Source organism: Melopsittacus undulatus, chromosome 6, assembly GCF_012275295.1.
Source record: "Melopsittacus undulatus isolate bMelUnd1 chromosome 6, bMelUnd1.mat.Z, whole genome shotgun sequence".
Lineage (NCBI taxonomy): Eukaryota > Metazoa > Chordata > Aves > Psittaciformes > Psittaculidae > Melopsittacus > Melopsittacus undulatus.
In genome coordinates, this window is record NC_047532.1 from 57,795,496 (window position 1) to 57,813,542 (window position 18,047).

Consider the following 18,047-nt stretch of genomic DNA (forward strand, 5'->3'; position numbering starts at 1 on the left):
CAACAGCTTCACTTGGGTCACGAACAACTTGTTTCCAGTGTTCCCTCCTGCACATCGCAGCCCTCTCGGCTCGTGGGGGAGCACCACGGCCCGGCCCCTTGGGGCAGCTCGGCGCTGGGCTCTGGATAGTGGGTACCCAGCTCTTTGGTGGTAAAAGGCTGCCGGCAGTGCCCACGCCGATTGGCTGCCCCCCTGCTCCCTGCTCCCGCTCGCCGAATCTGGGAACAGCCCGATTTACATCCATTCATGAATCCTGACGTCAGCACGCTTCGGTGCTTCTTTGCAGCAGGCTGCAGGGTTGTGTGGGTGGAATTTCCTTTTATTTTGCAACACTTCCTTTCCTTTTTTTTTTTTTTCTTGCCTTCCATTTTTTTTAAAACAAGAAAATGGAGCATCACATTGGGAATCTTCATCCTTGTGAGTACCTAGATGAAAATGCCTTTTTCTCATTAAGCATGTGGGTTCGTGTGTGTGTGTGTTTAATGGTCAGCATTACCCTTTCACCATTTATATCAGAAGGACAGATGGATGTTGCATTTGTGATGTGAAAGGGCTGGGGAAAAAATGCTGCTGAAAGAAAGGAAGAGGAAACATAAACCTGGATTTATCCATCACTGCACATAGATCTGATAGCTGGCCTGTCCTTTTGCTTGTCAGTGTGCTAGACATTTTTCAGTTGCAATTTTGCACGTTATCTTCTTGTGCCCCCTTTTTAAAGGGGAGGGCAATGGCAATGGAGAATGGATATATATGGAATACACAGGGAATGACATAAGAATTGCTGAAGGTAGTATAAAGAAGCAGAACTGTATTTTTTGCCTTCTAGGCAATCGTAATTTTATCCCCTTGTGATCTAATCAAACAATTCCTCTGTTGTATTACAGTAATCAATAACTGAATTTTATTTTTGAGATGAAGAAGAGATGTGGTTTTCTTCCTATCAGCCGGGTAGGAATTTGTTCCATTATTATTATTGAAAATAGGACTTTGAGGTGTATCTTTTGTGCTGAACACATGATTTTTAGCCCTCATTTTCCTGATAGATGAGGAAGCTGGGAGTAAAGGATGCTGTTCACTGGGGCAAGATTTGTCATATTCTTGCTTAGCTGAATGGGGCATGATGTCATGTTTTCTCCCCATGAAATGAGTGCAGATGCTCTTTTTTTGTTTAGGGGGGTGGTTTAGGTACTGCAATAGCTTCATCACAGCAAGCCACATGTCTCTCATGTAAATGAAAAACTGGATATTTTAAGTTGATCTGGAGAAAGATTACATCAGGCCTATGTGTTTGGATATACTGATTTTTACTAATAGACAGACTGTTCAATAGAAGAATCTGGAGGAATATATTTAGATTGATAGTTTTGAAGGAGAAATTATGGGAATATTTGAAATAAAAACCAAATGGATGAGGTGAAGTGCAAAGACTTAGCCGGTCTGACTCCCAGTGTGGGCACTTGTCACAATGTGTGTGTGTGTGTGTGTGTGTGTGTGTAGCCACAGACATCCTGGGATGGCCTAGAATGTGGAGGTGAAAGTTGCCAGTGCTTTGAAAGTTTTTGTTACTATTCTTTTTGTTGTGTCCCCAAATGTATGAGGGGTTTTGTTTGCAGAGAGAGAGGCAACCCTTTGAACCTCTGTTTCTGTAGCAGACCTCAGCTGTGAAACACAAATAAATCCTGATTTTGATGTAGTGGGGGTTTTTGTTTGTTTGTTTTGCTTTACTACCAGTATTGTCTCCTGTATTTTGGGCCTCCAAGTCTGATACTTTGATCTGGAATGGTGCTATCATTCAGATTTGTCTTTGTCCTTTGCTGCCTGATAGTTAAATTTATAGCTGGCATTTGTTTTGACCCCTGTGCCTAGAATTAGCAAATAACTTCTAGCACAGAATATATGATAGGGACTCTTACACTTCTCAGCTGTATGTGAACTTGTGTTTAAGAATGTTTGGGTTTTTTTGGTTGCATAGTTAACCTTCCTCTTTTGTTTCCTATTGTAAAGATTTGGTAAGTGGCTTATCTCCAGTGGATCAGAAAATTGACTAGTGATTTATTGGACAATCTCTTCCTAGGTAAGCTGTTTCACAATTAGTAGTTATTAGAAAATGGTTCTGCTCTAAGCAGTGGCAGGGTGAGAAAGGTTTTACAGTATTTCCTATTTTCTTATGACTTTCTTGCAGCAAATGTGAAATGGTGACTGATTAGACTGGAGTTGTCCATATCTGGTACCCATTCCAGGCTTTCTGCAGTCTTGATGTGTGGACTGGATTTCAAATAGCAGGACTTCTCAAGATGGTAGTTTTAAAATAAAGCTTCTATATATCAAACTAAAGATTTTTGACATTGATCATGTGAGCAGATTGAAATCAGTGCAGGTTCCTCTTCAGCAGTGGTCCTTGGGGCCAGGGTAGGCAGGGAAAGGTGTCCACACCTTGATGTGCACAAAGCATTGTAGCCAGCCTCTCACCTGAGGTCCTGTGTTTGGAGGAAAACAGCAGCAGCAGACTTAGTGCTTTTACAGCTGCCAGTGAGTTTCTCAGCCATTACTGAATCAAAATGTGTCACTTGAGGCAAATGTTACCTCTGCAATCTCAAGAGAGGGCTGAAGCTCTTGCACTGTTGGCACTTCAGCAAGCTCTGGCCAGCTTCTTGTTTGGTGGCTTGTTTGGGGATTTCTTTATCCCTCCTTGGCAAATACATCCTGTGCAGGGGCTTAGGCTGCTGGATTTGTGACATTACAACAAATCACTCTCCGCTCCTGGGGAGAAGGAAGTAAATATTTCACCTAAAACACAATCCACTTTGGATTGAGTTTTGAATGACAAGTTGGCAGCTGCATCAGGAATACCAAGGTGGGCTGGGAGCAGAAACACTGTGTATACTTACTCCCACCCCTGTAAATACTCAACAAGCATTTTGACCTATGTCCTCTTTCCCTGTTTGCAGCTTCAACTGAAAAGTTGGTCGTTGGAGTGGGTTCAAAAGCATTAGCAACAGTTGGGTGTAGGCCAGGGTGAAGAATAGCTTTCTGGTGTGAAGCACATGGGTTTTATAATCCTTCTGTGACCCTGTAGTTGTTCTGTTTCCTCTTGCTAGCTCAGTGTGAGAGGTGCTGTAAGGGAAGGAAGGAGAAAGTCCTGATGGGGTGTGGGTGGGAAGCTGGGCTTTTTCCAGCATAGTGGGCTTGAGGAACGGAGGTCTCTCTGTGTGGACATTTTATTAATTCCTAGCATGTTTGCCTGTTCCTGTCCCCAACCCCTTACTCTGATAGCTTCTAGAGGGCACCAGAACCAGTGATGAAGCTGTACAGATGTGACTTTCCTGGTGAAACACAGAAAATCAAACCTCACCACCCTTATCTGCCTGAGCAGATTCTCAAATGTTGGGTTATCAACTGTAGCTAAATGTGGTGTATTTAGGGGTGAGCCAAGGGGCTGAGTGCTGCTTTGGAAGAAGGTTTCTGCAGGGTGTTGGGTGGCACATGTGATGTCAGGCCTCTGGAGGCTCCTCTATGGTTTCTCAGCCTGTGACTGTGTGTTGTGTGTACTGTCTGGATCACATTACCGTCATGTAAAGCTCTAGTGGCCTAAGAAGAGGATCACGCTTCTCAGATGTTGCTCTAACCCCTTAACACTGTGTCAGTAATACGGGCTTAATAGAGGCTCCTGAGCAAGTCATTGTGCTTGCTTCTCTATCAAGGAGTAATCCTCTTTGCTCATGTATGGTGCTTGCTAAATGCAACTTAATACTACTGTCATTTCTCATCTGAGAGATCTGCCAGCTGGATTTCAACTGTCCCCTTTGCATCAGGTACACACACTCTCTCGTATAGTTTTGGTAGAGGCCAAAGCAGTGCATGTACCCCAGTAATTTTTGTACTTTTATGAATAGTTGTTTATTACTTTAGTACTACGTATGAAGCATGTAAGTTGTTAGGGCTGAGAAGTTTGTGTGTATAGTTGTGTGTGCTTTGCAAGTACTGAATAATTCATATCTACTACAAAAACAAGAACAAGGATGTGAGTGAATTTACCTGAGACCAGGCTGATGCCTCACATGAATTAAAGTGAGAGTTTGATTCATTCACTGGATTCCTGAAAATAGCACTTTGATATTGATCTTCATCCTCAAAGATCTTTCAGACATTAATCTTAACGCTACTCCTTGGAGGAAAATATGATGTTTCAGTTCTGGAAGAGGGGAAATGACAAGCTACTGTTCATTGGTAGTACAGGAGCATTTTAATGGCTTCATGTGGCAATGTCAGTGAGGCTGTGAAGTGTCTGCGAACTTAACTTTGAGATTTTCCTGGGGTTTGTAGTTGTAAAATATTTGAATTTAAATCCCTTAACCTATTATTGTTATTTAGTAAAATAATGTGGCTTTTGAATGAGATAAGAAAAAAGTGCAGAATTCTGAAGGATGAAGAGAGGGAAAGAACAGAGCAGAGCCTGAAGTCTGTGACTAGACTTTAAATGTCTTTTCATACCATGAAGACAGCTGGAAAGATAAAAGAGGAGAATGTAACTTAAGGTCATTTCTAAATTTTGAGCAGATTCCAATCGTAATTCAGTAATATGAAAAGCTAATAAGAGTTTAGTCTGTCTTTATGCGAGCTAAGTGTTTTACAGTAGTATTGATGAGGCTGTGATGGAGGGTATCAATGGACAATTAGGCATCAGGACATTGTATATGAAACTCTCAGTGCTTTATGTATGGTCATAGCTCAAGGCATGCGAACAACCAGGGTGAGGGAAAACAGAAGTAGCAAATGGGTGTACAGAGTTAAACTGACTTTTGTGAAAAGAAATTCTTATAACAGTACAGTGTAAGATGGTCCTTAGGTTGTTACACACCCCCCCCCCCCCCTTCCCCACCCACCTCCCAAAGGCATGTAGCTGATGGATTGTCCTTTCTTTAAAAACCAAGGACCTAAAGTCAGGAACATAGAGAAGGGCTGCTGTGCCCCAGAAACGTGGAGCACCAAAATCCTGCAGTGAATAGAAGAATCATTATGCAACATCACTTATTTCCTATGGCATCAGATTATGCAATTTCTGAGCAGAAGAATGCAAAGCCCTGGAAGAACACAGTAGCATTTTAGCAGATCCAAAAATACCTTCTGTATGATAGAGGAAGCATTTATGTATGTAGGGCTGAAAATATGCAGTTATGTAAGGTGCTTAGTTCCCAAACTGCACCTTGCATAGATGGCTAGCAGGTGGAATGGGAATCCAGCTTGCTTCCATTGAAATCAGCTGAAGAGGTCTCCTGAAACACAAGGGAGGGCAGTTTGGTTCTTTGTCTGCATTGTTTGCAGAGGTGATTTTGTTTTTTCCCCTGCTTTGTTTGTTCCTTGTGCCAAAAACAGAAGTAGGTGCTTGATTTCTCTTTCCAATTTAAGCACCACTTCTCCACCCCCCACAGATTTGTATGTTGAAAGATTTCCTAGTTAAATATTTGCCTAGTGTGTGTGGAGGTAGAAATCCATTCCTATGCTGAGAGCCAGTGCAGATGCATATGTTTCATGTGGGGGATAACAGTCAACACAGTTCTGTTAAGGTGAATCTATTAAATTCCTTTGGAGGAGTTAAGAGCATGTAAGAAAAGGGGACCTGGTTGATACAATCTGTTGGGATTTCAGCAAGAGTACTTACTGGAGACTCTTCCAGAAACTAAGCAGGTATAAATCAACTTTGAAACATTTTTCTCTAAAAGGATTTGTCATATGGCTCTGCTTTGGGGATGGCACTCTTCATACTATATCCACCTTTTCATCGCTTGTCTCGATATTGTAGGAATATTTCTAATTGCAGGAGCATTTAGGCTGTGAGACTACAGAAGTAAGGTGTTGAGGATAATAAACATGTAAGAGAATGGCAGAGAGTACTGGAAAGCTCTTGTAAACTTGTATGATAAAATATCAGTCAGATTTATTGGTGATTAAATAGAATTTAATCTTAGTACCCTATGTGTAGAAACTGGTCTTTTATCTAGCTTTTACTGCTCAGGAGAGAGGTCTTAAGGTTGTAAGAGGTCCGTAGAAGTTAGCTCAGCATCCTGAAGCATGCTTAAACACCGAGTAGCGTTAAAGGAATAGTTAGGAAAGCAGCAAAGAACAAAAATAATCATTATGTCTTTGTACATTCCTGTGGTGTGCCCACACTGGGGATTCTGTCTGTGGTCTTACGCCACCTTACAGTGAGATAAGTTACAGCTGGGGGAGTAGGAGAAATGGTATGTAGAGAGGTGATTACAGATACAGAGCAGCTTTCATACAGTGAATGAGAAGGAAGAGTGGGGATTTTTAGACTTGAGAAAAGATTTTGGAGTGGAGGATGAGAGTTCATAAAATCACAGCTAGCACTGAGAAGATAAATAAGGGTTCTGGTGTCATTGAAACAATGACCAACTGATGGTTTGAAGAAAAGAATTGGATGAGAGATGCAAAGAGGAGAATAGTTGGTGTTACCTTATGCAGCATACAGTTAGGCTACTGGACTCCTTGCGACAGCACAGTGGTTGCCAAAGTGTTCTGGTTAAAAAAATTCTGTGACACGTTTGCACAGGAACAATACTCTGTGGGCTAAAGAATGTAAAAATACCCCTGTGTGCTGCTGATGGAGAAGTCAGTGAGCTGCAGATTATGGATGGCACCGCACTAGTGAGGTTTTGCTGCGCGCAGATCCTTTCCTTAGGTCTGGAGACAGGAAATAGGGATAGATGAACCTGTCATTCTGGTGTGGTGTGGTTTCTTCTTATTCCGTAGTCTAGGTGCCACCTGTTTCTGCTCTAATGGGCTTAGTTGGAATAGGTAAAGTGCGTAGCAAACCTCCAGCTGGCTTTGTGCACAGAGCTTGAGTTCAGCCATTATGTTATTTCTTGGCTAGTAGACTGTACTATTTTTGTCATTGTTAGAAAGGGTTCAGCCCAAAAAGCCAGGCATAATTCTCTTTCTCACTGATACAGTGACAGACAAAAGTATATTACAACTGTAAAATAACTTTTTGCCAAAAATTACATCCCCCTAGCTTAGGTTACATTAAATAAAGCCTAATTTAAATCAGTAGACATAAGAGTTGAAGCTTCTGTTGTGATAATATGGACATAGCGACATACGATAGTTACATGTCTGTGCTCTCATGTGCTTAATGCCCATGCTCATGTTAAAATATTCTGTTAACATTTTAGAGTGATCCTGGTGGCTGTGGACCCTAAGTCTTTGCTACTACATAGCTCAGGTGATGATTCTGGTGTCTGCGAAAGTTACCTTATATTGAAGTGGCATCCAAATAATTACTGGAGAAAGGAATATAAAGTACATATTCCAGCTACTATTCTGCAGGAGGGACAGAGTAATGTAGTAGTTACTTGACAACAAGAAAGAACAAGGTAAAGCACAAAAAAGCCAGTGTTATAATGCTTGAGGATTCACAGGTAAATCTGCTGTTTTCTTGTAGAATAGGTTAGGGTACATGTGCAGATGTGTTCAGATGTGTGTAGTGACAGAAAATCTCAAGTGGGTCAGGTGAAACATTTTTAACTGTTTTGTAATAATTGAATTATGCTTGGGCAATGTCACAATTATAATATTTAAAAATTATGCTGGATTGTGGCTGAGCATTCATGCAGGGGAGAGGTGGGATCTATATTGTGATGTGGAAGAAACATGCTTCATTGAAGGAGCAGTGTATCTTGAGATCAAGAGGTTGGTTGTTTTGAAAAAACCCAAGCTGTTCCCCTTCCGGGAAAAGGGAAAGAAAAAAATCCCACCCAGAAACTTATACCAAAACCTCTGAAAACAAAGAGGCTGCATTTTGATGATGTGTAACTCATTCACTAGTAGTAAATCTGCTATTACAGTTTGTGTTCAAAACAGCCATGCAAAACACAAGCATATATTCCAAGTAATGTAAAACCGTAAAAGTGCAGCATAAGGGGAGTATGAGATCCACTCATACAGCACTTTCCTCACCAGGAGACCAGAAATTGGAATCCTTTGTAATAAAATAATGTGATTTCAAAACACAAAGGTCAGAAATGACAGCAAATGCTGGCACTTGCCAGCTCAGCAACCCTCAGTACTTTCCTGTGCTGATGTTGTACAGTGTGGAAGGTCAAGAGATGGAAGAGGACTGTGTGTGAACCTGTTGTAAAAATTCCTTGTAGAGATGGAGAAATAATCACAAGGGGCAGGATAACAGAGCTGTAGGATCTGTGTAGCAAGATAAATACACTTTATAAGCATGCTGTTTGTATTTTTGTTAGATTCTGGAACAGTTTGAAGTATTGTCCTAAGCCAGAAATGTTGCAGTAGTCTTGAGATGATACACATGTGAATTGCACTTGTTTTACCGGTGCAGAAAGGTGTTGTTACCTTGCTGTACCTAATGAAGCCAGAAGGAAATCACACTGAGTACCAGGAAAAATCCAGGGAACTTCAGGGCTTGAATGCAAATAGTGATATAGACAGAAATTTAATCTGTCCTTGATATTTGCCATTTATCAGCTGGTTAGTTTCTGCCAGCTGCTGTTTTTCAGCCCTTGATCGTGGATCAGACAGTTGCTTTTATTTCCTTTGTATATTAGAAGTGCAAGCGTAGAATATGCTTGACTGGGTAATATAGAAACTAATGCTTCAAGGAAAATAATATTACTAGACATTAGTACTATTAGGAAACTGAGCAGTGACCACTTTTTTCTTATGCAACCTTTACAGCATACTAACAGTCTGTTGGCATGCTGTACCTGGAATTGTGATTTGCTACTCTATTTTTAGCACAGCTCTTTAAAGGATAAACTTTCATTGTGGCCCATGCACTTTTTTAAACTCTGACATGTCTTCAAACCTGACCATTGCTTTGACACGCTCATAAATAGTGGGCTTTGGTTTCTCTGTGTGTGTGAGAACACTTACTAGCAGACACAGTATCAAGCAACATGCCCTGTGAGAACTTATTCACCTGCTCTGGTGCTGATTTGGGTAAGCTGTCACTTTTCTAATGGTTTTAAATTGCAGTTTGGGCTGTCTGATGTATTGAGTCTCAGCTCTTACTGGAAGAGGTGCACTTTGTGCTTCTTTTGTCTGGGTATGGTGGGAGTTTGCCTGGAAGAATGCTTTGCCCTGGAAATGGAATAATTTACAAGAAGTTGTGGTCATGCAAAATTACACCGAGCCTCTAATTTCCTTATAGACATAAATTTGTTAGCTTCAGAGTGCATGAACTCATCAAAATAGTTCAGAGATTCTGCCTTGAAGTCTGCTTTTGCAGCAGCACATTGTGAAATCTGAGTTTCTTCAATATGTACACAATATTCCTCCACACACAGTGTTCAGCTTTTGACTTGAAGACTGCTACAGCAGCAACAGTGCAAAGATAGAACACTGCTTGATTACAGTCTTCACTGTAAAAGTTAAGGAGGCACATACGGGTCATAAACATTACAGCTGAGAAACAGAAAGAAACTTTCAAGAAAATGTTTTTCTTTGCATCAAATGAAAATAAGATTTCTTTTATTGGGAGGAGTTCAGCATGAGCACAGTCAGCCATATCTTTGGTACTCTCACCAAAAGATTAGGGGAGGCATGACGATAAATCTTGATACGTGTTCTTCATCCCTTGCTTGAAGAGATGGCAAGGTCAAACACAACCTTATTTGTCTGTGTTAGATCAGACTTTGCTAATACAAGAGGCTGCACATTGTAGACTTTACTGTAATGGAAGATAATTAAAAAAATTAAATTTCCTCAATAAGTCAGCATCGATGCATTGTGGCAGAAGCTGCCTTTCTACCCCCCCACAACGTATCTGGACCGCTTCCAGTTGTCTTGATACGAAGTTGTTTTCCAATAAAGGCTGCTGTCTCATGCTCTCAAAACAGTGAGTTGCTACACCTCTGAAAACTCAGACTGCTGATGTAAATACCTCAATAAGGCTGTATCATGACATTTGAAAATAATTGTATAACTTTTGCATGCCTCCTCTTCCCATGAAGCACATACAGTGGCACATTATATGGCAGAACACTGTGCTTAAAGGCTTTTTGTTTGGAACATACAAGATTTCCTAAACCTGATCTTTTTATTGAGATCAAAGAGGGGGATCTCTGAGTACACTTGTGAGCCCTGGTCTGAGCCCCAGTCATGGGGGGAAAGCAGGTTTCTCTAGGGCAAATAATATCAGAGTAGTAGTGAACTTGAGGGTCAGGGTAGTCTAGTAGCTATTAGCAGCAGAATATATATGTATTGTGGTGCTTTAGAAGCAGGATGGAAAGAGAGGGTCTTAACTTTCCAGGCAATACTGAGAAATGCATGGCGAGAGGAGAAGACACACATGCTGCTGATAATCCATTTAGAAACTAGGAAAATATGGAATATGTCTAGGACAAGCTGTTCTTTCCCTGTTAAGTCTACACAATCAAACATTCCCAAGTCTGAAAACTACATAGAAAGCTAAAAGCCAAATCCTAGACAGAGTACTCTGAGAGTCATGTAACAACAAAACAATTTTATCCTTTAAGTCTGATTTAATCCTTAATGCAATTACCATCTGTTTAAATTTGAGATACTTGGTAACACCATTACCTCAAATTCTTGTTTCGCCTCTTACTCTGAGATTTCTTGCAGGGAAGACTGACTGCTGTTTTATTTACGTTGCTTAACAAGACGTTATGCAAAGCAGATTTCTCTGTAGGAACACTGCTCTCATTATTTTTGTTCAGAGAATCTTCTGTCTCTCTCAGATTTTTGGAAATGAGCAGGGGCAGTGCTCTGGAATGCTGGATTGGAGTTGGTTTGGAATCTCTTTAGGTCTTAAGTTCTGTTCAGATCTGAAATTTCTTGCTGTTCTTTCTATCAACAACAAAATCTGTGATCATGTAACCGCTACTACTAGTAACCATACCCACACTACTGTGGTTGCCCTACAGCTTCCCGTGGTTGCCCTACAGCTTCCCGTGGTTGCCCTACAGCTTCCCATGCTGGGAATCAGTTACTGTAGTGCTGGTTACAAGTAGGCCAGGAATAACCAACTCGTGAACTTTCCGTACTAGTCTAACTCAGCTCCTTTACTAGTATGGACTGTGCTGCAGTTTTTGTCTCACTTGCTATTTTGCTTCCTTTTAAAGAACGAAGTTTACAGCCCAGACAATGTTCTAATAAAGCTTTTATGCATATCCTGTGTCATCAGGCAGAAATATGGGAACATAAGAGGCTCCTGGCTGTTTCCATTTGCTGCTTCTGCTGTCAGAGAGGGACTGAAGCCCAAGGTGTGAGCTTTTCATACACCTGGCTGAAAGATTTATCTCTCATCTCTGTAGTGATCTCATCTTGAGAAGTTATGGGGCTGAGCTGTTCCCTTTCAATTGGCTGTGTGCTGTCTGGCCACCTCTTTCTTCCTTTCAGTGGCTGTTTGCAGAACCTGGGACTTTGCACCAGTGTAACTGAGCTTGCTTTTTAACAAAACAGATTCTGCTAATGCTGGGCTTTTTCCTTCCTTTCAACCTCATATGGAATTCTAAATTGGTCTGTGTTTCATGCTACATGCTAAAGGTGCAAAGCTAAAGACTCTTATTTCAGAAGTGGCTGTACCCCAGGAATGAGCTTTGTCTGTGGGCAGCTTTTGCAGTGTGACCCCTGGCTCTGTAGAAATCTGGTGCTATGCTGGCTAGTGGAAAAGGGATCTTTCAGTGGAGCATGTAGCAAGAGAGGGGGGGGACTTTTTAAATAGGACACCAGCTCTGATATGCAACCTACGAGGCATTCCATGCACGAAGAAAGCAGAGAGCAATGTGAGGAGATGCTCTTCAGGCTTGAAGGAGGGAGATCAGAGAAGATTGTTCCCGTAAGCTCTCCAAGTCTTAGTTGTTCATGAGGGCGACATTTACATGGTCAGAGAGTGTGACTTACCTTGCTACATTGAACTTGAAAGGATTAAAATAAATGACCAGTATGGTTATAACTAGGTGGGGGTCTGAGGGGACAGCTCCAAACCATCTCTTGGTGGACCCAAGGTACTTTTGTCACTGTGCTTTGGTTTTCCAATGCTTTGTCTCAAGGGTTTGAAGAGGAATCTTGAACTTGTGGACTGTGCCAGACCCAGAAACAGTGACTGAACTCAACCATAGCAGAGCAGGGAAACATCTGGGGCTCAGCTTGAGTCTGATAAATGCTGTAACCAAGGCTAACCATGAAGAAACAGCTCTTCACTGCAAACGTGGTTTCATGGTTTTGACCTTTAGGCTTTTGTTTAAAACTTGCGGTGTTTTTTTACAAAGTAATTCATGTTGTAAGTTACCAAGAGTATAGTCCAAGTGGAGTTTCTGTTGGAATAATTTATTTGCTTCTTTTAGGGCAGTAATTACTTACTAAGTATCAGCAGTCGTCTGGAATGTCTGGTTAATTATCAGCTCGCCTCAGTGAAAGTGCACGTAGTGAGAATACTTACCTGAAAATGTGAAAGTTGTTCTTTGTCCTCTCGTTTCAGGTACTGGCTCCATGTGTCACATCTGAATTGTGTTGTACTTATTCTCTAAGTACCAGCTCAGACCATCTCCTTGATGCACACTCACTGCATCATGGCCAGTACTCAGGAGCGCCTGAGCTTGTCTTCCTCTCCAAACTCGATCAGCAAAGCTTTCTGTGAAGACAAAGACTTCAGCAGGTTACATGATGAACATGCACCTGCTGGAAACCACCCATCCCCCGAGCTCATAGAGGATGTGCGTGAGAAGGGCTTGCTGCAGGCAGACCTCATTGAAAACGTGAGCAGCCCGGTCACTGCAGCAGTGCTGACCAGCATCAGTGAGGACTCTAGGGACCAATTTGAGAACAGTGTGCTGCAGCTGCGAGAGCAGGATGAGTCTGAAACAGCCATTCCTCAGGGCAACGGGAACACTATGGATGGAGAGAGCAACAGTGGAGCGGATGATGTAAAAGTCCAGTTCAACAGATCAGGCAGTGGGAGCGGTGGGTTTCTTGAGGGACTTTTTGGTTGTCTGAGGCCTGTGTGGAACATCATAGGCAAGGCATACTCCACAGACTACAAACTGCAACAGCAAGGTAAGGAGGGAAGCAAAGCTTTATTGCTTTTGGGGGAATGTGTGAAGGTGAGAAGAGCAATCCATGGCTTTTCCTTAACTTTCCATGTGACCACTTTTTGTCTTGTGTAGCCCTTATATGGGTTTGCAAAGAGAAGTCCTGCACTGTACAGCCAACGGCTATCATTTGTAGCAAAGAAAGCTTATAATGGACTCAAAACCAATTGCCTGTTCTGAACCATGCCTTGGACCATTGTGACACGTCTGAATCTGAACTGAGTGTTTGTGTAAGTGAGGATCAGAAATTGTATTGAAGACAGGGATTGTACTAGTTACTTCATATCTTCATTTTTTTCATGCCAGATGAAAAACATTGATGAAGGCATTTGTATTCCTGTATGGGTGTGTGAAGGCCATCTCCACCTGATCACTGAATAGCAGTACTATTTCTCTGTGGGCATGTTACATGAATTTTCGTTCAGGAGTAATTTTATTCTTTAAAATATCATTTGGTACTTACTATGCCAGAAAAATGCCCTTTAATATTTGTATCTTTTTCGCTTAGATGTATAAATGTATAACTGTGTGTGTACATATGTAAAAAATACATAGTTTGGGAATAAGTGCTGTCCCAGTCAGTGGCATACATATATCTTTAGGGGTTACTGAAAGCTAAAGAGCAGAGTACGCTTTGCCTTTGGTGTCTAATTTCTCCTCTAGCACAGGGGAGAGGGAAGTGGCAGATGGGGAGAGAGCAAGCTGTCATAAGAATTAAGGAGCTGAAATGGTTGAGGCTTATAAATGGGAACAGCCTGGCCACCATCATAATCCATGGGGTAGAAGTCTCCTGTGTTGCTGTGATCATGACTCAGTATTAACCAAATAGTTTCCTGGATAGACAAATCGTAAGATATGTGGTTAGAAAACCCATCTGGGTGATTCATATCTAAGCCCCAGAGTAGGAGAACAGTTCCTAACATGAAGGAACAGAGCTGTTAAATGAAATGCTAGGGCTTTTTACAACGGCCTGTAGGGACAGGACAAGGGGGAATGGCTTTAACCTGACAGAGGGGAGAGTGAGATTAGACATTAGGCAAAAGTTCTTCCCTGTGAGGGTAGTGAGGCACTGCACAGGTTGCCCAGGGAAGCTGTGGCTGCCCCATCCCTGGCAGTGTTTGAGGCCAGGTTGGACAGGGCTTGGAACAGCTTGGTCTAGTGGAAGGTGACCCTGCCTGTGGCAGGGGGTTGGAACTGAGTGATATTTAAGATGTCTTCCATCTTAAATCCATTCTGTGATTTCATGTGCTCAGCAAGAGTTGATTTGATTTTGACATCCTTTGACTAAGTTGGTTCTAAGTTTTGTCTCACCTGGTCAGACTTTTCCCCTCGGCCTGCTGTGGAGTGCTTGCCTGTGCGTGTGAGCTCGGATAGGTAGCTTCAGAAAAGCTACCTGTGAGAGGGAAAGCTTGTATTTCATGTATAATTGGGACAGTAGGTGCATGGGAGATCACAGTTTAATATGTGCTTTGAATGGCTCACAGGGGACACTTTCTTTTGTGTGAAAGTCACTAATAAAAAAGATTGATGTGCTAACTAATGAAACTGAGCAGCTGAGAGCGTTGTTGTGTTTGGAGGGTACATGCAGAGCTCTGATTTGTACACACACAAGTATCTTGCTGTTCTTGGTGTCATCGCATGTTCAGAGCCATAGACTCATGGATGCTTTGAGATTGCTGTGGGCATTGCAAGGTTTGCGTTTGTGCAAGTGCTATGCACTTGGAGGAGACAGGCTGACTAAATGTTTCTGGCTCTTTTAGCAGTAAATGGAGGCTTGTGGTAGCCTTTCATTCCTGTGGGAGTTTATTTACAGCTTTGGGCTGGTGCTGCAGATCTGTGCAGGTGATTTTTTTTTTCCCTTTTCATGAAACAAATACTTATGAAATACTTTCATGAAACAAAGTCTTATCCAGGAGCAATCCTTTGTGTTGGGCTGAATCAGCAGCTGGGGTGAGAGACCAGTTTGGACCTGAAGCCATGGGGGACTTCACATTGCCTGCAGATACTTTCTAGTAGTTTGTGCTGCTCACTGGCATCCCTGCTCACCTACTTTGGATCGCCTGCAGGCCACAGACTTTAGGGTTTGGTGGTTGTGACGTGGTGTGGTTGCAAGTAGTGGAAATAGGTTTCATGCCCTTTGATACTTGAGTCCATATTGCCTGCAAAGGCTTGACTTGTGACTTGGTGAATGGGGGAAAACAACGTTTTCAAGATTCCAAACTATCTTTGTGTTGAAATTAGTACTTGAGTTTGCTTCTCAACACCTGAGGTGGTCATCAGGAGGAATGCATTTCTGTGCTTCCCTTGAATACCCACACTGGGCAGAGCTTTGACCAACTGGAATTTGCTGCAGGGTGGTCTGCTGTTGGCTAAGCAGTGCCAATTGCTGCTGTTAAATGCTCTACCTGCTTGGTGAATAGTTACTCCTGCAGGGAGTGTTTGCTTCTGTATTGTTCAGTGGCTGTAGGTTGGTTATCTGAGTTTTAAGTATTTTGTGTTTGACCAATGAAATCCCTCCTGACTATGTTTTCCAGTCGCTTATCCTGATTTCTAAAGGCTGTTGGTGAGTGCTTTTAGGGAGACTTACTTAGTTCTTTAATTTGTGTCTACCAGTTATTTAATTTGGATTGTTGGGACTCTAGCACTTTATATTGACTTGTGTTTTCTACAGACTTGTTAGACTTCCAAGCCATTTCCTTTGGATTAAGAATCTGTGTTCAGGAGCTGCTTTCACCTTCCCTTTCACAAGTTATGTGTTTACCACCAGTGTGTGTGTTTTTGTGTCAACCTGGGCAGTGAGGTGCTTTACAAAGTGTGCTTGTGTTTGTGGGGGTTTTTGTAAACCTGAGATGCTTCTTGTCAAAATGCCAGTGCTGGTGAGCAGCCAGCACTGGTAAATGGCAAAATTTGCTTCAAGTAGATTGGCTCAGGCTGCTCCGGTGTTTCTTCCCCATGGGAAACAGATTCCCATCGTTATACTCAAATGACTCTTAATCACCTTAGAAACACAAGCTCTTGCGTAATTCCTGCTCCTGTTGCACTTTAATTTATTTAGGGGAGGTATCCCACAGTTTTCTTTAGGCCCAGAAGAGTCTGGAATAAAAACTGCACTATCCTGTCAGGAGACAACTTCATCTGTCATATGATAGTGGAAGAGGAGTGATGTATCAAGGTCTGTGCAATCTCAAGGGATGTTTAGGCAAGCAATGGTAATGGTCCTTTTTGAACAAGGCTGCCAGTGCAGCCTGGTCTTGATTAGTGTGTCCAGATGTGTTTCCTAGTCACTCGGCTGATCATCTGAGGTGTTACTCTTCTGGACAGGCTCTTTGACTTAACTATGGTTAGTTATCATAGCCAGGCACCCATGTTCTTGCAGCTGGTTTATGCATGTGAGGTGGTGAGGTGCTGGAATGGGTTGCCCAGGATGAATGTTCCATCCCTGACAGTCTTCAAGGCCAGGTTGGACGAAGCCTTGCGTGGCATGCTTTAGTGTGAGGTGTCCCTGCCCATGGCAAGGGGGTTGGAACTAGATGATCTTAAGGTCCTTTCCAACCCTAACTATTCTATGATTCTGTATGTCTGTTTCTGTTTTGAGCTGTTGGTTGAGGTGACAGAGATCTCAGTTTCTCGTTGTACCTGCTGCATAGGTGTACCACCGCTGCAACAGCAGTCATTCACCAATCTTTGCTTCAAGGTGTTGTGGGCTGTTCAGGACAGGTCTGTACAGGCAGTGGGCAGAGCTTTAGACCTGCTGTCCGGCTGATGTGTATGGTCTCAACTTTCATCTGTATTCAGCTGGTGGTGTGTTGAGTCCTCCCTTTTCTAGCCTTGCCCATTCCCCCTCCTAAGAGCTGATAAGACTTTGTCTTACTGACCCTTGTCAGCCTGCTGGCCTTGAGGGTGGTCCCAGGCAGCCTAGGGAGCACATATGCAGGGTAATTTAGATTGTAATTTACATATTTTAGTAGGTGGCTTTGGGTTGTGGTAGGAAATGCTCTCAAGCCCTGCTTTTCAACTGAACGCAGTTCAGTGCTTTTCTCCACCAGCATCACTTTCTTTCAGAAGCTTTTCAGTGCCTGCTACGTTATGGGTCCCAAAGGAATTGCTGATGCTGGCAGCCTTGCAATGTAGGAACATGCTCCTATTCAGTGGAGGTGTTCTAATTATACTTTTGTTTTACTGTTACGTTAGATGTTCCATATGGTTTGGCTCTTTGTTCTTAAAATTCCCCAAGATGTACCATGTTTCACTGATTGTTGCTGCACTGAAACCTCTTCCTTGAACCGTGCCCCTGATGATCAGGGTGTGAAAGTATGTATCTTACTGAATAAACACAAGATGACAGATGGCTTTGCAGAAAGAAGTGCATGAACTTGAACTTACTTTGTCTACAGTCTTCCTCAGCCTTTGCCATTGCAGAGGTTAATAGGTAATAGTAAGAGCAAATTAGGGCTTCTAGGTGACAGTGATGTAGTTACCCATCTCTGCCCCCGTGCTTTGGGTGCTTTGGGGAAGTAGCCTTCCCTGTACAGGAAAGGCAGGCTTCTCACAGGTAAAGAAATGGCTATTTCAGTACAATGGGATAGTTTTAATGTTGCAAAAATAGTGGTCATCAACAAACACAGATCATCTGTATTTGCCACCTTCTTTCAGAAGCAATGCATTTGTGAATTAGATAGAAATATAGATCTTCTCAATTTATTGATGAATTTCCTTATTTTATTGTCCGTATTTAAAAAACTCTTTTAATGTCTAAATATCTATAAAGAATTAAATCCTAATTATAAGTGTTAAAAAATTGTTTAAGCTGTTTGGTGAGGAAGAATGCTTAGATACATGACTGTCCTTTGGTCCAGATAGTGGACCAATACCAAAGGACACATTTACTGGTACACAATATCACCTTCACAATGTCATTATGGAAAACTGAGGATAGGGATTATCCATGCT

The 18,047-nt window shown here is 42.2% G+C and overlaps 1 protein-coding gene across 1 annotated transcript in view; it reads left to right on the forward strand.

Annotated features, from left to right (window-relative positions):
* The first annotated feature begins 350 nt into the window (after positions 1 to 350).
* The window catches only part of MAP3K13 (mitogen-activated protein kinase kinase kinase 13), a 39,597-nt gene continuing 21,900 nt past the window's right edge, over positions 351 to 18,047 (forward strand). The window contains exons 1-2 of the mRNA XM_031043649.2: positions 351 to 417; positions 12,488 to 13,062. Coding sequence (XP_030899509.2) covers positions 12,561 to 13,062 — 502 coding nt within the window. The 5' untranslated portion in view covers positions 351 to 417; positions 12,488 to 12,560. The remainder of the gene's footprint in view (positions 418 to 12,487; positions 13,063 to 18,047) is intronic.